This window comes from Salvelinus namaycush, chromosome 2 (assembly GCF_016432855.1).
Source record: "Salvelinus namaycush isolate Seneca chromosome 2, SaNama_1.0, whole genome shotgun sequence".
Lineage (NCBI taxonomy): Eukaryota > Metazoa > Chordata > Actinopteri > Salmoniformes > Salmonidae > Salvelinus > Salvelinus namaycush.
The window spans coordinates 21,112,010-21,134,930 of NC_052308.1; the positions used below are offsets into that span (position 1 = coordinate 21,112,010).

A 22,921-nucleotide genomic window follows, 5' to 3' on the forward strand; every position below is an offset into this window, starting at 1 on the left:
CCCTCTTGTCATTACATTGGATTTACGAGACCCTTCACTGAAGGAGGGCTGTATGAAAGGTTTACACAGTCATTCTACATGTCACTCTTTGCTGCTTTCTGTCAACAGAACACAGATTCTAGTGCTTGGCATAATGCTAATGTTAACTTTGCAGGTGAAAACATTTTTGAAGTAGGTGGATTTTTTTCTACTGATTAAAAAGTAATTAACTGCTGTTCATTACAGTTTAAAGAGTATTCCCAGATTCATTTCGGACAAACAAATGTGAATGCTTTGACTCTTTGAAGATAAAGGGTTAAAAGGTATGTGATTTCGCTAGAACGGCGCTATAGCGAGCTGTGCATAATGTTTGGAAGTGCTATGGGTCTTTTATTAGTGCACTGCACTAGGCCGTGCCATGTCAGCGGTGAGGGTGGTGGTGAATGGAGGCCGTGGGACGCGGAATGCTCCAGCTCTCCTGGAGGGGCCTGGCTTTGTCTCCGGGTCACTGCCTTCAAGGACAACTGGGATTACAGGGCAAACTGGCCTGTCTGAGAAAGGGACGGCCACACAGACAAGACTCTGCTAACCCAGAGAAATGAACAGAGAGAGACAGCGGAACTTTGTTTTTACTTTTTTGTTTATAGCCTATGTGTGTTTGCCAAACGTCTCCAAAGCCTCTCAGCACTCGTCCTCACATTAATATTTTTTTATTATTTCAATTTCGTAATGATTCGGCACATCTCTTCTCATTCCATTTTCTCTCAATTATTAAATGCAAAATGTAAATGGAAGTTATTACTTTTGGCCAAATTGTGACGTTGGAGAAGTGGAAATTGAACTCATTTGAGATGATACAATTATCCTCTAGGCTGGGATTAGCGTTAATCCTCTCTGGTTATTAGTGAGCACATAACCGCTTCAAAGTTGAAGTGCACAATGTCCCCTCCTCCTCCTTACACACATACACACACACACACACACACACACACACACACTCACAGCTCAGTGCTCTGTGGTGATGTCTTAGTATGGAGCACATTCTAAGATACAAGTATTACCACAGAGCACTTGGCAATTTACCATAGAAAGTTGGCAAATTCTCCAAAATACTTGGAATTGGGGCTATTATAATAGGTATTAGATACAAGCACAGCCAGACTGGAATCAGAATCCAGGATGGCACACATGCCATAATTAAGCCACAGGGACAGGGTTGACATTGCTGCTGTCCCTGTTCTACACCATCCCAGTTAAGCCTGAACTTCTGCTGTGAATTAGAATGAGACAAATATGGCAAGAGGAAACAGTAACCGTATCAACCAATTCCACGCTTTTCAGAAAATGAATCCAGAGAGAGAGAACATGTCTAATGAGCTCCAGAGTTATACACCTGGACATCAGTCTTCTCAGTGAGCCCACAGTGGGCTATCTTGGCCCTGGCCTGTGTTTGTGGAGAGCAGGCAGGGGGAGAGGAGAGCGTGGCCAGCCTCTGAAATGAGAAGTGCCCCCGGCCTCAGATCCTATCAAAGCTCTCACACGTCCAGGAATCACAAGCAAACAAATTCCAAATGCTGCGGAATTTGAGAGTGGAACTGATGAAGGTTCTGGGAGAGGCCTGATAAGCCGAGAAGAGAGGCAGGCTGCTGACCCAGGGTGCCGTGCAGCACTGCTAGCAGGAGGACAGCCCATCTTGTGTGGTGCTGTCTTCTCTTCCTGACATCTTAATGAAGTTCACTCCTGTTTTGTTGTTTTGTCTGTTCTTTTTGGGGGTTAGGGTTTGGTCTAGGATTTTTGCTCTGGTGAACATGTAGGCTACACAGTTCTCAGTGTTCTTTCTTTGTCATGTTTTGTCACGTAAAAACTACACGTTTTAATTAAATAATATTGTCCTATACTGTTTTGACTATTATGTAACAACCTAAACAATGCATGTATAACAAACGGTAAATCCCTAATGAGATACAATGACACATCCTCTTCATTATAAGGATTGAGAAGGCTGAGGGGATTGACTTTAGTGGCTCATCCCAATTTAACTTCTCTGATCTACGGATACCGAATACGGGTTCACTTTCCTAAACAACTGCTGAATTGCAGGGCGCCAAATTCAAAAATATTCCTAAAAATATTTATAATCATGCAATCACAAGTGAAATATACCAAAACACAGTTTAGCTTGTTGTTAATCCACCTATGGTGTCAGATTCTGAAAATATATTTTACAGCGAAAGAAATCCAAGCTTTTGTGAGTGTAGCTTTCAATGCTACATCAGCTAGCCCCAAATTAGCATGGTCACGAAAGTGTGAAAAGCAATAAAATTAATCGATTACCTTAGATAATCTTCGGACGTTTCCACTCACGAGACTCCCAGTTACACAACAAATCTTCTTTTTGTTCGATAAATATTACTTTTATCACAAAAAAACGCCATTTGGGTTGCGCATTATTTTGAGAAAACAAAAGCTGTGTTCCGTTCGACAAATCCCCAAAAGTATCCGAAATGGTCGTAGAAACATTTAAAATGTTTTTTATAATCAAACCTCAGGTTGTCTTTAACAAACATAATCGATAATATTTCAACCGGAGCATAACCTATTCATTAAGAGAGAAAAGGAAAATGGTGAGCTCCTCCCGTGCGCGCAGGAAATATTCAGAGGACACCTGACCTCTTTTGAAACATCTCGCTAATTTTTCAAAATAAAGCCTGAAACTATGTCTAAAGCCTGGTCACAGCCTGAGGAAGCCATTGGACAAAGAATCTGGTTGATACCCCTTTAAATGGAGGTTAGACAGGCCAGGAAACAAATATATATTTTTTTAAATATCACTTCCGGGTTACTTTTTCTCAGGATTTCGCTTGCAGAATTAGTATTCTTTTTCTCACAGACAATATTTTGACAGTTTTGGAAACTTTGGAGTGTTTTCTATCCTAATCTGTAAATTATATGCATATTATACGATCTGGGCCAGAGAAAATGTCCGTTTACGTTGGGTACGTTATTTAAAAAATATATATAATAATCTGACCCCTAGCGCTAAGAGGTTTAACTAGCTTCTTCTGTGTGACACTGCAGTCCGGCCTGCTGCTCAAAATAATCTCCCCAGGTTAACATACTGCAGCAGCCTGGCATAGCAGCTAATCTCTGAGTGGAGGTCAGGTTCTTCTTCTTGATTAATTAAAGAGGGGCTCAGTCCTAATTAACGTCCTATTCTGCTTGGTCATGCTGTGACCCTGTCAAACAGACAGTAATACATTACAGACAGTAATAAACAGACAGTAATACATTATCACACACAACTGTCAAACTGGAATACTCTCCTGGATTTTTGTGGAAATCCACAGACACACTCATCCAGTGATCTAATGGTGTAATCATCTACAATATGATGATATCAGGGCTTATGTAGCATGAGGAGGGATTTTGTATCATCTTGGGGATGTATTGTATCCATCTACTTACAATAAACCCCAGCTTGTGAACATGAGAGATGGGGGAAGCAATAGAGAGAGATTAATAGTGTGATTTAAGTACGTCTCATCCCCTCATTTACTCTGTGTGTGTGTGTGTGTGTGTGTGTGTGTGTTACAACAGTGTGCTGTGTACAAGCAAACTGTCATATAGCCACTGAAAAATAAATACTTTTCAAAGTCAAATCCAGACACCTAACGCTGTTCTTCTATAGTTAACCATATCCTGTCTCATCTGTGTGTGCAGGTGAATGGGAAGGACCTGTCCAAGGCCACCCATGACCAGGCAGTGGAGGTCTTCCGTACGGCCAAGGAGCCCATCATGGTCCAGGTGCTTCGCCGGGCCCCCCGCCCCAAACCCTCCATCCCTGCCTCAGACACCCAGGTGGTAGACATCAGCACACAGACAGACATCACCTTTCAACACATCATGGCCCTCACCAAGCTACCTGCCACCGCCCCCGTCGTGGCTGTGCTGGAGCAATACCTAATGCCTGAGGAGTGAGTTACAGTACACTGTCCTATCGGCTGGGTTAGAGTTAAGGGGAGGGACGGGGTTAAAAGACAAGATGATTCCTTTCCTTATTTTTTTTGTCCATTCATGGTCAATGATTGGAAAAGGACTTGATAGGCAAAATAATGTTGTTGAAAACTTACCCAGTCAGTAAAGAAAAGGCTCAGGCTCAGGAAAAATATTTGGATACAGTGTCACTTTGCCAGTTCATTAAAACAGAACCTTCTAACTGAAGTTCATGTGAATGTTACAGCTGTCACTTAGTGAGATATCAGGTCCTGGGACACATGCTTAAATGAAGATGGCCTTGTTAATTTGTGTTAGCATATTGAATTACTACCTGTCTGTCGTCCACTAGCTGTGTGGCCCAGAGCTCACAGTCCATGTGTGGCCCAGAGCTCACAGTCCATGTGTGGCCCAGAGCTCACAGTCTATGTGTGGCCCGGAGCTGTGGCCCAGAGCTCACAGTCTATGTGTGGCCCGGAGCTGTGGCCCAGAGCTCACAGTCTATGTGTGGCCCGGAGCTGTGGCACAGAGCTCACAGTCTATATGTGGCCCGGAGCTCACAGTCTATATGTGGCCCGGAGCTCACAGTCTATGTGTGGCCCGGAGCTCACAGTCTATGTGTGGCCCGGAGCTCACAGTCTGTATGTGGCCCGGAGCTCACAGTCTGTGTGACCCGGAGCTCACAGTCTGTATCTGGCCCGGAGCTCACAGTCTATGTGTGGCCCGGAGCTCACAGTCTATGTGTGGCCCGGAGCTCACAGTCTATGTGTGGCCCGGAGCTCACAGTCTGTATGTGGCCCGGAGCTCACAGTCTGTATGTGGCCCGGAGCTCACAGTCTGTGTGTGGCCCGGAGCTCACAGTCTGTGTGTGGCCCGGAGCTCACAGTCTATGTGTGGCCCTGAGCTCACAGTCTATGTGTGGCCCGGAGCTCACAGTCTATGTGTGGCCCGGAGCTCACAGTCTATGTGTGGCCCGGAGCTCACAGTCTATGTGTGGCCCGGAGCTCACAGTCTATGTGTGGCCCGGAGCTGTGGCCCGGAGCTCACAGTCTATGTGTGGCCCGGAGCTCACAGTCTATGTGTGGCCCGGAGCTCACAGTCTATGTGTGGCCCGGAGCTCACAGTCTATGTGTGGCCCGGAGCTCACAGTCTATGTGTGGCCCGGAGCTCACAGTCTATGTGTGGCCCGGAGCTCACAGTCTATGTGTGGCCCGGAGCTCACAGTCTATGTGTGGCCCGGAGCTCACAGTCTATGTGTGGCCCGGAGCTCACAGTCTATGTGTGGCTTGGAGCTCACAGTCTATGTGTGGCTTGGAGCTCACAGTATATGTGTGGCTTGGAGCTCACAGTCTATGTGTGGCTTGGAGCTCACAGTCTATATGTGGCCCGGAGCTCACAGTCTATGTGTGGCCCGGAGCTGTGGCCCGGAGCTCACAGTCTATGTGTGGCCCGGAGCTCACAGTCTGTATCTGGCCCGGAGCTCACAGTCTATGTGTGGCCCGGAGCTCACAGTCTGTGTGGCCCGGAGCTCACAGTCTATGTGTGGCCCGGAGCTCAGAGTCTATGTGTGGCCCGGAGCTCACAGTCTATGTGTGGCCCGGAGCTCACAGTCTATGTGTGGCCCGGAGCTCACAGTCTATGTGTGGCCCGGAGCTCACAGTCTGTGTGGCCCGGAGCTCACAGTCTGTGTGGCTTGGAGCTCACAGTCTATGTGTGGCTTGGAGCTCACAGTCTATGTGTGGCTTGGAGCTCACAGTCTATGTGTGGCTTGGAGCTCACAGTCTATGTGTGGCTTGGAGCTCACAGTCTATGTGTGGCTTGGAGCTCACAGTCTATGTGTGGCTTGGAGCTCACAGTCTATGTGTGGCTTGAGCTCACAGTCTATGTGTGGCTTGGAGCTCACAGTCTATGTGTGGCCCGGAGCTCACAGTCTATGTGTGGCCCGGAGCTCACAGTCTGTGTGGCCCGGAGCTCACAGTCTGTGTGGCCCAGAGGTCACAATCTATGTGTGGCCCAGAGGTCACAGTCTATGTGTGACCCGGAGCTCACAGTCTATGTGTGACCCAGAGCTCACAGTCTATGTGTGGCCCGGAGCTCACAGACTATGTGTGGCCCGGAGCTCACAGACTATGTGTGGCCCGGAGCTCACAGACTATGTCTGGCCCGGAGCTCACAGTCTATGCATGGCCCGGAGCTGTGGCCCAAAGCTCACAGTCTATGCGTGACCCGGAGCTCACAGTCTATGCGTGGCCCAGAGCTCACAGTCTATGTGTGGCCCAGAGCTCACAGTCTGTGTGACCCGGAGCTCACAGTCTGTATGTGGCCCGGAGCTCACAGTCTGTATGTGGCCCGGAGCTCACAGACTATGTGTGGCCCGGAGCTCACAGACTATGTGTGGCCCGGAGCTCACAGACTATGTCTGGCCCGGAGCTCACAGTCTATGCGTGGCCCGGAGCTGTGGCCCAAAGCTCACAGTCTATGCGTGACCCGGAGCTCACAGTCTATGCGTGGCCCGGAGCTCACAGTCTATGCTTGGCCCGGAGCTCACAGTCTATGCGTGGCCCCGAGCTCACAGTCTATGCGTGGCCCCGAGCTCACAGTCTATGTGTGTAACACATTATCGGTAGGAACAGCTGCTCTTTAATGGTCAATCATGATTATTTTAATTGATTTTAGTCAAATTAAAAATATAACATTTTAATTTCTGATTAACCTCAGGCCAAAGACACTTCTTAAAACTTGATTTAAAATTCCACTCTTACAGAATAATGTGGGCAGTTGTTTTCCATTCTCAAGTCATTTCAAATTTAGCAATGGAATAAGATCTAACTGAAACACTGTAGTAACAGATTAATAATGACAAGCCTTGTAATCTGTAAGAACAACAGTGTTATTAGTTTCTGGAGGTCGGTCTATTTCCTATAAAACTATCTTTATTGTGTTGAATTACTTTCATAGGCATTCCCCTGGGCACGAGTACTTTGACCCCAATGATTTCCTGGAGGGCATGCAGCAGGAGATGGATCGAGAGGAGCTGGAGTATGAGGTAACAGACAGACGACTACCTTCTCTTTTTCTCCCTCTCCCCATCTACCTTTCTCCTCCTCTCTACCCATCTCCCCCTCTCCTCCTCTCTACCCATCTCCCCCTCTCTTCTTCTCCCCCTCTTCTCCTCTCTACCCATCTCCCCCTCTCTTCTTCTCCCGCTCTCCTCCTCTCTACCCATCTCCCCCTCTCTTCTTCTCCCCCTCTTCTCCTCTCTACCCATCTCCCCCTCTCTTCTTCTCCCCCTCTTCTCCTCTCTACCCATCTCACCCTCTCTTCTTCTCCCCCTCTCTTCTTCTCCTCTCTACCCATCTCCCCCTCTCTTCTTCTCCTCTCTACCCATCTCCCCCTCTCTTCTTCTCCTCTCTACCCATCTCCCCCTATCTTCTTCTCCCCCTCTCCTCCTCTCTACCCATCTCACCCTCTCTTCTTCTCCCCCTCTCCTCCTCTCTACCCATCTCCCCCTCTCTTCTTCTCCCCCTCTCCTCCTCTCTACCCATCTCACCCTCTCTTCTTCTCCCCCTCTCCTCCTCTCTACCCATCTCCCCCTCTCTTCTTCTCCCCCTCTCCTCCTCTCTACCCATCTCCCCCTCTCCTCCTCTCTACCCATCTCCCCCTCTTCTCCTCTCTACCCATCTCCCCCTCTCTTCTTCTCCCCCTCTCCTCCTCTCTACCCATCTCCCCCTCTCTTCTTCTCCACCTCTTCTCCTCTCTACCCATCTCCCCCTCTCTTCTTCTCCCCCTCTCCTCCTCTCTACCCATCTCCCCCTCTCCTCCTCTCTACCCATCTCCCCCTCTCCTCCTCTCTACCCATCTCCCCCTCTTCTCCTCTCTACCCATCTCCCCCTCTCTTCTTCTCCCCCTCTCCTCCTCTCTACCCATCTCCCCCTCTCTTCTTCTCCCCCTCTTCTCCTCTCTACCCATCTCCCCCTCTCTTCTTCTCCCCCTCTCCTCCTCTCTACCCATCTCCCCCTCTCCTCCTCTCTACCCATCTCCCCCTCTCTTCTTCTCCCCCTCTCCTCCTCTCTACCCATCTCCCCCTCTTCTCCTCTCTACCCATCTCCCCCTCTCTTCTTCTCCCCCTCTTCTCCTCTCTACCCATCTCCCCCTCTCTTCTTCTCCCCCTCTTCTCCTCTCTACCCATCTCCCCCTCTCTTCTTCTCCCCCTCTTCTCCTCTCTCCCCCTCTCCTCCTCTCTACCCATCTCCCCCTCTTCTCCTCTCTACCCATCTCCCCCTCTCTTCTTCTCCCCCTCTCCTCCTCTCTACCCATCTCCCCCTCTTCTCCTCTCTACCCATCTCCCCCTCTCTTCTTCTCCCCCTCTTCTCCTCTCTACCCATCTCCCCCTCTCTTCTTCTCCTCCTCTCTACCCATCTCCCCCTCTCCTCCTCTCTACCCATCTCACCCTCTCTTCTTCTCCCCCTCTTCTCCTCTCTACCCATCTCCCCCTCTCTTCTTCTCCCCCTCTTCTCCTCTCTACCATCTCCCCCTCTCTTCTTCTCCCCCTCTCCTCCTCTCTACCCATCTCCCCCTCTCTTCTTCTCCCCCTCTCCTCCTCTCTACCCATCTCCCCCTCTCTTCTTCTCCCCCTCTTCTCCTCTCTACCCATCTCCCCCTCTCTTCTTCTCCCCCTCTCCTCCTCTCTACCCATCTCCCCCTCTCTTCTTCTCCCCCTCTTCTCCTCTCTACCCATCTCCCCCTCTCTTCTTCTCCCCCTCTCCTCCTCTCTACCCATCTCCCCCTCTCTTCTTCTCCCCCTCTTCTCCTCTCTACCCATCTCCCCATCTCTTCTTCTCCCCCTCTCCTCCTCTCTACCCATCTCCCCCTCTCTTCTTCCCCCCCTCCTCTCCTCTCTACCCATCTCCCCCTCTTCTCCTCTCTACCCATCTCCCCCTCTCTTCTTCTCCCCCTCTCCTCCTCTCTACCCATCTCCCCCTCTCTTCTTCTCCCCCTCTCCTCCTCTCTACCCATCTCCCCCTCTTCTCCTCTCTACCCATCTCCCCCTCTCTTCTTCTCCCCCTCTCCTCCTCTCTACCCATCTACCCCTCTCTTCTTCTCCCCCTCTCCTCCTCTCTACCCATCTCACCCTCTCTTCTTCTCAATGAAGATAAAGTTGAAGTCGGAAGTTTACATACACTTAGGGTGGAGTTATTAAAACTCATTTATCAACCACTCCAGAAATGTCTTGTTAACAAACTATAGTTTTGGCAAGTCGGTTAGGATATCTACTTTGTGCATGACACTAGTCATTTTTCCAACAATTGTTTACAGACAGATTATTTCACTTATAATTCACTGTATCACAATTCCAGCGGGTCAGAAGTTTACATACACTAACTTGACTGTGCCTTTAAACAGCTTGGAAAATTCCAGAAAATTATGTCATGGCTTTAGAAGCTTCTGATAGGCTAATTTGCATCATTTGAGTCAATTGGAGGTGTACCTGTGGATGTATTTCAAGGCCTATCTTAAAACTCAGTGCCTCTTCGCTTGACATCATGGAAAAATCTAAATAAATCAGCCAAGACCCCAGAAAAAAAATTGTAGAACTCCACGTCTGGTCCATCCTTGGGAGCAATTTCCAAACGCCTGAAGGTACCACGTTCATCTGTACAAGCAGCCGTCATACCGCTCTGGAAGGAGATGTGTTCTGTCTCCTAGAGATGAACGTACTTTGTTGCGAAAAGTGCAAATCAATCCCAGAACAACAGCACCTTGTGAAGATGCTGGAGGAAAGGGTACAAAATATTGATATCCACAGTAAAACGAGTCCTATATCGACAACCTGAAAGGCCGCACAGCAAGGAAGAAGCCACTGCTCCAAAACCGTCATAAAAAAACAGACTACGGTTTGCAACTGCACATGGGGACAAAGATCACACTTTTTGGAGAAATGTCCTCTGGTCTGATGAAACAAAAATAGAACTGTTTGGCCATAATGACCATCGTTATGTTTGGAGGAAAAAGGGGGAAGCTTGCAAGCCAAAGAACACCATCCCAACCGTGAAGCACGAGGGTGGCAGCATCATGTTGTGGGGGTGCTTTGCTGCAGGAGGAACTGGTGCACTTCACAAAATAGATGGTATCATGAGGGAGGAAAATTATGTGGATATATTGAAGCAACATCTCAAGACATCAGTCAGGAAGTTAAAGCTTGGTCGCAAATGGGTCTTCCAAATGGATAATGACCCCAAGCATACTTCTAAAGTTGTGGCAAAATGGCTTAAGGACAACAAAGTCAAGGTATTGGAGTGGCCATCACAAAGCCCTGACCTCAACCCTATAGAAAATGTCTGGGCAGAACTGAAAAAGTGTGTGCGAGCAAGGAGACCTACAAACCTGACTCAGTTACACCAGCTCTGTCAGGAGGAATGGGCCAAAATTCACTGAACTTATTGTGTGATGCTTGTGGAAGGCTATCCGAAACGTTTGACCCAAGTTGAACAATTTAAAGGCAATGCTACCAAATACTAATTGAGTGTATGTAAACTTCTGACCCACTGGGAATGTGATGAAAGAAATAAAACTGAAATAAATCATTCTCTCTACTATTATTCTGACATTTCACATTCTTAAAATAAGGTGGTGATCCTAACTGACCTAAAACAGGGAATTTTTACTAGGATTAAATGTCAGGAATTGTGAAAAACTGAGTTTAAATGTATTTGGCGAAGGTGTATGTAAACTTCTGACTTCAACTTTATACATTAAGACATCCAACACTGTATCCCTCCAGCCGTGTCTTCATCGCAATGGCTCTGTTAGCCACCAATAATCCAAGATGGCGTAGCAGTCGGATGTGTGTTTGTCTTGTCCCATGTAAATAGTTTCATCTGGGGTTTTTTCGTGTATATTTTTAATCTCACTTTCCACCTACGATCTAAATATACTTTCCTGCAACCCACCTCACCCAATGTGGTACGGATGTGCTATTTTTATACGTTATAACTGGAACCTCCATGAAAAGCTAGCCAGATAACTAGCTACTAGCTAGTAGTCACTGTTAGCCATGGCTAGTGGTCTTCACCTTTAGTTCGGACACCAGCTAGTTTTAGCTCGGTCAATACCTGCCAGTCTGCACAGCGCGATATCAACCCAGAGCATATCGGACTGCTTTTCTCCACCACATCACCGGATTCCTGCCGCAAGCTCCCGGCCATTACACCGGATCATCGCAGCTAGCTAGCTGCAACCCAGTGGCTACTGCTGGCTAACACCTCTGTTCTGAAGCAAGAACCAGTTAGCCTTGAGCTAGCCTCGTGCTAGAACCATCTCCCGGCTAGCCGAAGAGGTATACCCGCTAATTCGTGGGCTACGATACCTCTTTTGCCAATTGGCCTGTACCCTTTATTGCCGACACGGAGCCCCACCGATCCATCATGACTGGTCTGCCAACGTAATCGTCCGATGTGGTTTCAACAGGCTTTTCCATTGCAATTTCGCTGAAGACCCATCTGCTAGCCCCAGCCGCTAGCTTTCTGAATGCCGTGCTTCCCGCTTTCCAAGCATAGTAGCGACTACCGAACAGCTCCCTGACTCACCGATTTCTGCTCATTGAACCCTATGATCACTCGGCTACACATGCCTCTCTCTAATGTCAATATGCCTTGTCTTCTGCTGTTTCTGTTAATTATTATTGTTTTATTTCACTGTAGAGTCCCTAGTCCCGTTCAACATGCCTTAGATAGCTCTTTTGTCACACACCCCACACATGGGGAGACCTCATCTGGCTTAACTGGTGTCTCCAGAGATGCAAGCTCTCTCATCGTCACTCGATGCCTAGGTTTGTATGTTATGAAGAGTGGTCAGATGAATTGCAATTAATTGCAAAGTCCCTCTTTGCCATGGAAATGAACTGAATCCCCAAAAAACATTTCCACTGCATTTCAGCCCTGCCACAAAAGGACCAGCTGACATCATGTCAGTGATTCTCTCGTTAACACAGGTGTGAGTGTTGATGAGGACAAGGCTGGAGATCCCTCTGTCATGCTGATTCAGTTCGAATAACAGACTGGAAGCTTCAAAAGGAGGGTGGTGCTTGGAATCATTGTTCTTCCTCTGTCAACCATGGTTACCTGCAAGGAAACACGTGCCGTCATCATTGCTTTGCACAAAAAGGGCTTCACAAGCAAGGATATTGCTGCCAGTAAGATTGCACCTAAATCAACCATTTATCGGATCATCAAGAACTTCGAGGAGAGCGGTTCAATTGTTTCGAAGGAGGCTTCAGGGCACCCAAAAAAGTCCAGCAAGCGCCAGGACCGTCTCCTAAAGTTGATTCAGCTGCGGGATCGGGGCACCACCAGTACAGAGCTTGCTCAGGAATGGCAGCAGGCAGGTGTGAGTGCATCTGCACGCACAGTGAGGCAAAGACTTTTGGAGGATGGTCTGGTGTCAAGAAGGGCAGCAAAGAAGCCACTTCTCTCCAGGAAAAACATCAGGGACAGACTGATATTCTGCAAAAGGTACAGGGATTGGACTGCTGAGGACTGGGGTAAAGTCATTTTCTCTGATGAATCCCCTTTCCGATTGTTTGGGGCATCCGGAAAAACGCTTGTCTGGAGAAGACAAGGTGAGCGCTACCATCAGTCCTGTGTCATGCCAACAGTAAAGCATCCTGAGACCATTCATGTGTGGGGTTGCTTCTCAGCCAAGGGAGTGGGCTCACTCTCAATTTTGCCTAAGAACACAGCCATGAATAAAGAATGGTACCAACACATCCTCCGAGAGCAACTTCTCCCAACCATCCAGGAACAGTTTGCTGACGAACAATGCCTTTTCCAGCATGATGGAGCACCTTGCCGTAAGGCAAACGTGATAACTAAGTGGCTCGGGGAACAAAACATTGATACTTTGGGTCCATGGCAAGGAAACTCCCCAGACCTTAATCCCATTGAGAACTTGTGGTCAATCCTCAAGAAGCGGGTGGACAAACAAAAACCCACAAACTCCAAGCATTGATTATGCAAGAATGGGCTGCCATCAGTCAGGATGTGGCCCAGATGTTAATTGACAGCATGCCAGGGCGAATTGCAGAGGTCTTGAAAAAGAAGGGTCAACACTGCAAATATTGACCCTTTGCATCAACTTCATGTAATTGTCAATAAAAGCCTTTGACACTTATGAAATGCTTGTAATTATACTTCAGTATTCCATAGTAACATCTGACAAAAATATATAAAGACAGTGAAGCAGCAAACTTTGTGGAAATTAATATTTGTGTCATTCTCAAAACTTTTGGCCACGACTGTACACAGCCCATCTGTAAATAGTACACCCAACTACCTCATCCCCATATTGTTATTTATTTTTTTGCTCTTACTGCACCCCAGTATCTTTACTTGCACATCATCATCTGCACATCTATCACTCCAGTGTTAATGCTAAATTGTAATTATTTTGCCACTATGGCCTATTTTTTGCCATATCTCCCTAATCTTACTACATTTGCACACACTGTACATTGATTTTTCTGTTGTGTTATTGACTTAACGTTTGCTTATCCCATGTAACTCTGTATTGTTGTTTTTGTCGCACTGCTTTGCTTTATCTTGGCCAGGTCGTAGTTGTAAATGAGAACTTGTTCTCAACTGGCCTACCTGGTTAAATAAAGGTTAAATAAAATAAAACAATTAAAAATAACTAATGCCCATTCTCCCAATATATCACTGTTATTGATGACCTGTGCCCATTTTAGTCCCGTAACGACACTTGAGTATGTAGGCCAGACAGGAATCGAGTGACTTGTTTGCTCCATAGTAAAGCAGATGCGAAATGGTGACATCATTACTTATTTTGTGACAATGCCTAATGTTTCTTTGCATTGGAGGGGGGCACTCAAAGAGGCTTATGCACTGAGGAGAATTACTGTAGATGGCACTGATAATAGGAACCAGAGTGATTTACAATGGTGGGATGAAGACTCCAAGGTCTCAGGATGCTCCTCCTCTGACCCCTGAAGGACCCTGCTTCCCCTTCTCTCCCCGCCAGTGTAGTACATTAATAACCTATCACTAACATGAAGCCAGAGAGCAGAGAGAGAGGTGAAGTTCATGCTGTCCAAGCCAAGGACAGATGCACAGCAGACAGACCTGCTCTAACCCTGTCATAGACCCAAAGTCTATCTGGTGAAGCATTCCAGCTCAGAGCCACTGATCTCAATGCTGTGGACAATGCCAAAGGATCCAGTGGACTACCTCTGTTGGACCTTAGTTTAGTCCATGGCGGATGTTCTCCCTGTCTTCCTTTCTACTGCAGTACTATAAGATGCGTCTGTTGATACTCTGAGTTGTTATATAGGGTTTCTGTCTCAGTCCCCTCTGCCCTGGTATTTATAGATGCTTTCACTGGAATGCTGGTGCTAAAACATTTGCATAATGATGTTATGCTAAATTTAAACGGCTTATGATGTAGTTCCACAACAGAGGTGTGAATGAGGTCTGGCCATCAGTTCAGATGAAAGGTCATTTTAAAGGGATATTGTACTGTAACAGGAAAATAATACACTTTACTCTTTGTTTGTGTGTATATGGAAATCCTTCAATTGTTTTGTTTAAACCCTGTCTGAAACCACAGAGTATTCTGCGTGTTCTGTTTTGGAGATTAGCGGGGATTTCAATAGTCAGCTGCTGTGGTAGAGAACAGTTGCGTTGGCCGGTTAACCCTCTCTACACCCCTGACCCAGAGGCATAGGACAGCTAGTATCAGGGTCTGTATCTCACAGATTACAGGTGTTGACTAGTGACAAATGGGACACTGCTCAGCTGCAAACCAGTGGATCATCGTTCATCCTGTCACTGTCCCCAAGAGATACAGGGTATCGTCTTGAAGGAGCCATTATTGTGATGGATGGATCATTGTGTGTGCATGGACCTATGTTGAACTCAATATACTGCTGGGTGTATAAGAAAACAACAGCAACCATGGAACTCCACTCCACACATCGAGAGAGAGAGAGATCTATGATTTAAAAATGTTTGTTTTTGCCTTGTTGCAGGAAGTGGATTTGTACAGAACCAACATCCAGGACAAGCTTGGTTTGACTGTCTGCTACAGGACTGATGATGAGGACGAGACTGGGATCTATGTCAGTGAGGTATGTAGCACATCTGCAGCCATGGCCAGATACAGACATCATTAAAGAAAAGAGACAAGCCCTTTCCCCTTGGTGCCCCTCCCTGGCATACTGTTGTCACGGTTAGGATGTAAAGAAGAAGAAGGAATAATGGGTGCTGGTTGGATAGAACTTCATGTATCATCTTATGGTCACTAAAGTAACAGACAGTACACCTCTGAATTAAGAATATCAAAACCTGCAGATAAGAACTGTATTTTCTTTATGCTGTGTCTTTCCTCTGTGACTGAAAGTCTGCTTGAAATGAAAACATGCTCTGCGCTATTTCTTTAGATTGACCCAAACAGCATCGCTGCAAAGGATGGCAGGATCAGAGAGGGAGATAGAATTATCCAGGTAAGGATGAACATTCTCAGTACTTACAAGGAACTTTATAATAATATATTGTGCATGACCATTTCGGAGCCCAACTCTGATTCCATTCCTCTACTTCTCTATTTAGATCAATGGAATTGAGATCCAGAACCGAGAGGATGCTGTGGCTTTGTTGACCAGTGAGGAGAATCAGAATGTATGCCTACTGGTAGCCAGACCAGAGATCCAGGTAATCTCACCACCCACCTCCTAGACCCTCTCTAGTACTAGGCATGTATAAACTCTATTAATTAGTCTGTTTCCTGAGTTGTACTGTAGCCTTAATTGGAAGAGACTAACATCCTCCTCCCTCTCCCTCCTGTCCCCTGTGTCCTAGCTGGATGAGGGTTGGATGGATGACGACAGGAATGACTTCCTGGATGACCTCCACATGGACATGCTGGAGCAGCAGCACCACCAGGCCATGCAGTTCACTGCCAGCATGCTGCAGCAGGTACGGTACAGTAGCCAGCATAGAGCCCCTCCGCACTGTAGACACACACAGTACACACAGCGTGAGTCAACAAGATGGCTCGATCAATCATAGATTCACATATGCTCACCTGCATGTTGCTGAAGATCAGCCAATTCCATACAGGGTAACATATGCTCAGTTGCCATAATGGCCCACAGTACTCTACCTACTGAAATGTAGTAGCAGTGATGTGGGTAGGTTCACATAGTCAATGATAAGTACAGAGAAAACGAATAATGTGGGCCATTATGGGGCCAAACTAATAATGTGTGTTAAAAGGTGATTAAATTATTTATCCTATTGTCTGGTGTTGCAGAAGAAGCATGAGGAGGATGGTGGAACAACGGACACAGCCACCCTGTTGTCCAACCACCACGAGAAGGACAGTGGGGTTGGCCGCACCGACGAGAGCACGCGCACCGACGAGAGCACGCGCAACGACGAGAGCTCGGAGCAGGAGAACCTGGGGGATGACCAGACTACAGCCTCCAACACACTGGGCAGCTGCAGCCGCAGGAAGCTGACCTACAGCCAGGACACCCTGGGCAGCACTGACCTGCCTTTCAGTAGTGAGTCCTTCATCTCTGCAGACTACGACCATGCTGACTTCCTGGGTATCCCCGCCGATGAGTGTGAGCGCTTCCGAGAGCTCCTGGAGTTGAAGTGCCAGGTGAGGAGCGTGGGGGGCCCCCATGGCCTGTACTGCCAGAGTGCCAGGGCCGGAAGGGCCGAAGAGGGGGTGGACAAGGAGCTGGAGCTGCTGAACGAGGAGCTGCACAGCATTGAGCTGGAGTGCCTCAACATCGTCCGTGCCCACAAGATGCAGCAGCTAAGGGAGCAGTATCGCGAGGCGTGGATGCTGCACAACAGCGGCTTCCGCAACTACAACACCAGCATCGATGCGCGCCGCCACGAGCTCTCCGATATTAACGAGCTGCCCGAGAAGTCGGACAAGGACAGCTCCAGCGCCTACAACACTGGAGAGAGCTGTCGCAGCACCCCCCTCACCCTGGAGCTGTCCCCAGACAACTCCCTCCGAAGGGGGGAAGAGATCCAGGGCGAGGCCGGGGCCTACAGCAGTGCAGGGCTCAACAACAGGATCCTCAAGCCCCTGCTGTCTCCTGTCCAAGAGGCTGATGGCCCCAGCAGAATCAGGCCCTCCTCCTCTAAGGAGTCTGAGTTTGGCCTGCAGGCGGAGGAGAAGGAACGTAAGCTGGGAGAGTCTACTCACAAGCTGGCCCAGCCCCGCTCCCCGTACAAACATGCCCACATCCCGGCCCATGCCCAGCACTACCAGAGCTACATGCAGCTGATCCAGCAGAAGTCTGCCGTGGAGTACGCCCAGAGCCAGATGAGCCTGGTCAGTCTGGTCAGCCAAGGTGACCCTGTGACCCCCAGAGACATGCTGGAGCCCAAGAAGGAGTGGAAGGTGAAGATCCGCAGTGATGGCACACGCTACATCACCAAGAGGCCCATCAGGGACAAGCTGCTGAAGGAGCGCGCCCTGCGTATCCGCGAGGAGCGCAGCGGCATGACCACAGACGACGACGCCTTCAGCGAGCTGAAGATCGGGCGGTACTGGAGCAAAGAGGAGAGGAAGCAGCACGCGGTGCGCGCCAAGGAGCAGAAGCAGCGCCGCGAGTTCATGAAGCAGAGCCGCGCTGACTGCCTGAAGGAACAGGCCAGCCTGGATGACGACAAGAAGGAGCCCAATATCATTGAGCTGAGCCACAAAAAGATGATGAAAAAGAGGAACAAGAAAATCTTTGACAATTGGATGACTATCCAGGAACTTTTAACCCACGGTGCTAAGTCGCCTGACGGCACGCGAGTGTACAACTCCCTCCTGTCTGTCACCACAGTGTAGGAGGCAGACAGGACAGGCCAGGCCTGGGGTGTAATGTACTGTAAATAGGACACTACCGATTGGGGTAGAGATTTCTGCCTCGTTCAATGTGGCAACATTTTGTAAATATAAAACAGGTAAAGCCTTTCTGAAGGACCTTTTGGCCCCTGTGGGCGGTTGAGAGACACTTGGATGTGTTCCATGGATGGACTTTGAAGATGATTATTGATAGGATAAGGATGATATAAGACTGTTTTCAAATGCTTTCAATAACTTTCCCACTGGGCACATTTCCCACTGGGCATTTTGGTTCAACGTAATTTCATTGAAATGACGTTGACTCAACCAGTGTGTGCCCAGTGAGTTTCTACCTTTGTTCTGTGTTAAGACCGTTTGTCATAAGTAAAGAGCAGCCAACATTTACATATTTTTTTGTTTTATTACGTTTTTAACAAGTATCTCTTATCAGTATTTTACTGTTATACACTATACAGTGCCTTCGGAAAGTATTCAGACCCATTGACATTTTGTTACGTTACAGCCTTATTCTAAAATGTATTAAATATTTTTTTTCCCCTCATCAATCTACACCCCATAATGACACAGCAAAAACAGGTGTTTAGAAATGTTTGCTAATTTATCAAATAAAAAAAACAGAAATATCACATTTACATAAGTATTCAGACCCTTTACTCAGTACTTTGTTGAAGCACCTTTGGGAGCAATTACAGCCTCGAGTCTTCTTGGATATGATGCTACAAGTTTGGCACACCTGTATTTGGGGAGTGCTTCCCATTCTTCTCTGCAGATCCTCTCAAGCTCTGTCAGGTTAGATGGGGAGCGTCGCTGCACAGCTATTTTAAGGTCTCTCCAGAGATGTTCGATTGGGTTCAAGTCCGGGCTCTGGCTGGGCCACTCAAGGACATTCAGAGACTTGTCCCGAAGCTACTCCTGCATTGTCCTGGCTGTGTGCTTAGGGTCATTGTTCTGTTGGAAGGTGAACCATCGCCCCAGTCTGAGGTCCTGAATGCTCTGGAGAAGGTTTTCATCAAGGATCTCTCTGTACTTTGCTCCGTTCAGCTTTGCCTCAATCCTGACTAGTCTCCCAGTCCCTGAAAAACATCCCCACACTATGATGCTGCCACCACCATGCTTCACCGTAGAGATGGTGCCAGGTTTCCTCCAGACGTGATGCTTGGCATTCAGACCAAAGAGTTCAGTCTTGGTTTCATCAGACCAGAGAATCTTGTTTCTCGTGGTCGGAGAGTCTTTATGTGCCTTTTGGCAAACTCCAAGCGGGCTGTCATGTGCCTTTTACTGAGGAGTGGCTTCCGTCTGGCCACTCTAGCACAAAGGCCTGATTGGTGGAGTGCTGCAGATATGGTTGTCCTTCTGGAAGGTTCTCCCATCTCCACAGGGGAACTCTGGAGCTCTGTCAGTGACCATTGGGTTCTTGGTCACCTCCCTGACCAAGGCCCTTCTCCCCCGATTGCTTAGTTTGCCTAGGCAGCCAGCTCTAGGAAGAGTCTTAGTCGTTCCAAACTTCTTCCATTTAAGAATTATGGAGGCCACGGTTTTCTTGGGGACCTTCAATGCTGCAGAAATGTTTTGATACCCTTCCCCAGATCTGTGCCTCAACACAATCCTGTCTTGGAGCTCTAGGGACAGTTCCTTCGACCTCATGGCTTGGTTTTTGTCTGACATGCACTGTCAACTGTGGGACCTTATATAGACAGGTGTGTGCCCTTCCAAATCATGTCAATTCAATTGAATTTACCACAGGTATACTTCAATCAAGTTGTACAAACGTCAATGGAAACAGGATGCACCTGAGCTCAATTTTGAGACTTATAGCAAAGTGTCTGAATACTTATGTAAATAAGGTATTTATGTTTTTTTCGCTTTGTCATTATGGGGTATTCTGTGTAGATTGCTGAGGATTATATATTTTTTTAATCAATTTTAGAATAAGGCTGTAACGTAACAAAATGTGGAAAAAGTCAAGGCGTCTGAATACTTTCCGAAGTCACTGTGTATGCAAAAGTATGGGGACACCCTTTCAAATGAGTGGATTCGGCTATATCAGCCACACCCGTTGCTGATAGGTGTATAAAATTGAGCACACAGACATGCAATCTCTATAGACAAACATTGGCAGGACAATGGCCCATACTGAAGAGCTCAGTGACTTTCAATGTGGCACAGTCATAGGATGCCACCTTTCCAACAAGCCAGTTTATCAAATTTCTGCCCTGCTAGAGCTGCCCCGGTCAACTGTAAGTGCTGTGATAATGAAGTGGAAACGTCTAGGAGCAACAACGGCTCAGCCGTGAAGTGGAAGGCCACACAAGCTCACGGAACGGTACCGCCGAGTGCTGAAGCGCGTGGCGCGCAAAAATCGTCTGTCCACGGTTGTAACAATCACTACCAAATTCCAAACTGCCTCTGGAAGCAACGTCAGCACAATAACTGTTCGTCGGGAGCTTCATTAAATGGGTTTCCATGGCCGTGCAGCCCCACACAAGCCTAAGATCACCATGTGCAATGATAAGTGTCAGCTGGAGTGATGTAAAGCTCGTCGCCATTGGACTCTGGAGCAGTGTAAACACGTTCTCTGGAGTGATGAATCATGCTTCTCCATCTGGCAGTCCAACGGACAAATCTGCGATTGTCAGATGCCAGGAGAACGCTACCTGCCCCAATGCATAGTGCCAACTGTAAAGTTTGGTGGAGGAGGAATAATGGTCTGGGGCTGTTTTTCATGGTTTGAACTAGGCCCCTTAGTTCCAGTGAAGGGAAATCTTAACACAACAGCATATTTTGACATTCTATATGATTCTGTGCTTCCAACTTTGTGGCAACAGTTTGGGGAAGGCCTTTTCCTGTTTCAGCATGACAATGCCCCCGTGCACAAAGCGAGGTCCATAAAGAAATGGTTTGTCGAGATCGGTGTGGAAGAACTTGACTGACCTGCACAGAGCCCTGACCTCAACCCAATCGAACACCTTTGGGAGGAATTGGAACGCTGACTGCGAGCCTGGCCTAATCGCCCAACATCAGTGCCCGACCTCACTAATGCTCTTATGGCTGAATGGAAGCAAGTCCCCGCAGCAATGTTCCAACATCTAGTGGAAAGCCTTCCCAGAAGAGTGGATGCTGTTATTACAGCAACTCCATATTAATGCCCAAGATTTTGGAATGAGATGTTCGTCAAGCAGGTGTCCACATACTTTTGGGAATGTAGTGTACATAACTTCTGCTTATTGAAATAAATACATAAATATTTAGCTTCAAGGTCAGCACATAATCCGCAAAATACTTTTGTAAATGTAACTCAACCTCAGTTTTTTTTTTTTTACAAAACACTTTTTAGTTATTGAAGATCTCAATGGGTGCTGTTTTTAAAAAGTTATACAACCAGTGGGTATCATCTGTTACATATTCTACCTTCAAGAAGTGATATTGTGTATGTATCAGGATAGAGGTAAACTGTCACGCATTTTTTTAAATCAAAATCTTTCTGTGTTATTGTTGAAGCACATTGTAGTCGCCTTACCTTCGTAGGACTCCAAATGACACAGCTTAACAAATCCTTACTTAGCCACCCAATTTGATGTCTTGTAAAATGAGAGAAATAATAAATTATTGTTTTATATTTGATGAGCTTTCAAACACTGGTGTGGGATTGTTAATTGACCTACTGAGTCAGTGTGGGTAGATGGCAGGTGAGTAAAGGAGAGAACAACTCATATACAGCATCAGCCTGCTGTAGAAGCTCTGAAGATGCCTTAGTACATGTCTAATGTGCTATGGGAAATGGTATCCTACATTCAAAATTCAGGATTTCAATACAAAATGAAAAATTTGATGGAGTATTAGCGAACATACAATAGCCTGACAATTCATGGCATTGTTCTTTTCAGCTACTGACTATAATCTCAGCTGAGGTCCATAATAAGGCTAAACTCCCTCACCATCCCAGACAGATGAGGGCCATTCGTTTGAACAGAGGAGGAAGGATACGGAGTAGGGTCTCAATTTGGTTATTTATTTTTTTACCTTTATTTGACTAGGCAAGTCAGTTAAGAACAAATTCTTATGTACAATGACGGCCTAGGAACAGTGGGTTAACTGCCTTGTTCAGGGGCAGAACGACAGATTTTTACCTTGCCAGCTTGGGGATTCAATGTAGCAACCTTTCGGTTACTGGCCTAACGCTCTAACCACTAGGCTACCTGCCGAATGAGTAAGAATTGCAAAGAACTATAAGGACTTTTTTTATTTATTCCCGTTTTCATACTTTTCCTCAGTTTAAATGCAGCTAAACTATTGTCCAAAAGGCAATGTTGTCCTGCCACTGCACTGCTGTTATGCCCCCAGTCTAACAACACCCTATTACTAATAATAGTCATGGTGTGGATTGAACCTGCCGTCGGAGATGCCCTGCACTTGTCCACAGACTGCTGAGCAGATTCAGAGGAAGAGATGATATTTGATTTGAAAGAATAGTACTACAGTCCTTATCTGCTTATAGGGATACAAGCCAACTCATCCCGTCTTGAAATGTCATTAACCAATATCGGCAAGGGGGATTTGTCCTTGTTACTGAATCACCATTGTCTAGGGGGGCATAAAGTCTGAGGAATCATAGCTGAGTGGTGTCCACACTTGACTGACCACTCCACCCAGGAGCCACTGACTGACCCACCCTGACCCCCATCTACCCCACACTTCTCCCCCACAGACTGACAACTCCACCCAGGGGCCACTGACTGACCCACCCTGACCCTCATCTCCCCCACACTTCTCCCCCACAGACTGACCGTTCCACCCAGGGGCCAGTGACTGACTCACCCTGACCCCTATCTCCCCCACACTTCTCCCCCACACTTCTCCACTACACTTCTCACACACAATCCTCCCAGAAAGAACCCAACTCCCAGAGAAGTTAACAGAGTCTCTTGAGTTACCGCTGTCAATTAGAAAACAGAACCGAGGCGTATGAAATGTGTCAGTGCATGGATGATATACAACTTTACAATAATACATCTGTCTATCAGAGATTATTTGGTCTGTAAAATACCTTTGACCGTCA

The 22,921-nt window shown here is 47.3% G+C and overlaps 1 protein-coding gene across 4 annotated transcripts in view; it reads left to right on the top strand.

Moving 5' to 3' along the window:
• The window catches only part of LOC120024796 (E3 ubiquitin-protein ligase PDZRN3-B-like), a 133,628-nt gene extending 115,278 nt beyond the window's left edge, over positions 1 to 18,350 (top strand). For 2 of the 4 annotated variants that reach the window (XM_038969120.1, XM_038969129.1), the window contains 8 exons: positions 3,700 to 3,953; positions 6,253 to 6,264; positions 6,931 to 7,018; positions 15,014 to 15,112; positions 15,425 to 15,487; positions 15,594 to 15,695; positions 15,843 to 15,959; positions 16,297 to 18,350. In XM_038969120.1, the coding sequence (XP_038825048.1) occupies positions 3,700 to 3,953; positions 6,253 to 6,264; positions 6,931 to 7,018; positions 15,014 to 15,112; positions 15,425 to 15,487; positions 15,594 to 15,695; positions 15,843 to 15,959; positions 16,297 to 17,847 (2,286 nt within the window). In that variant the 3' untranslated portion in view covers positions 17,848 to 18,350. The remainder of the gene's footprint in view (positions 1 to 3,699; positions 3,954 to 6,252; positions 6,265 to 6,930; positions 7,019 to 15,013; positions 15,113 to 15,424; positions 15,488 to 15,593; positions 15,696 to 15,842; positions 15,960 to 16,296) is intronic. The other 2 variants (XM_038969110.1, XM_038969136.1) reach the window with 1 other exon arrangement.
• Positions 18,351 to 22,921: the final 4,571 nt, after the last annotated feature.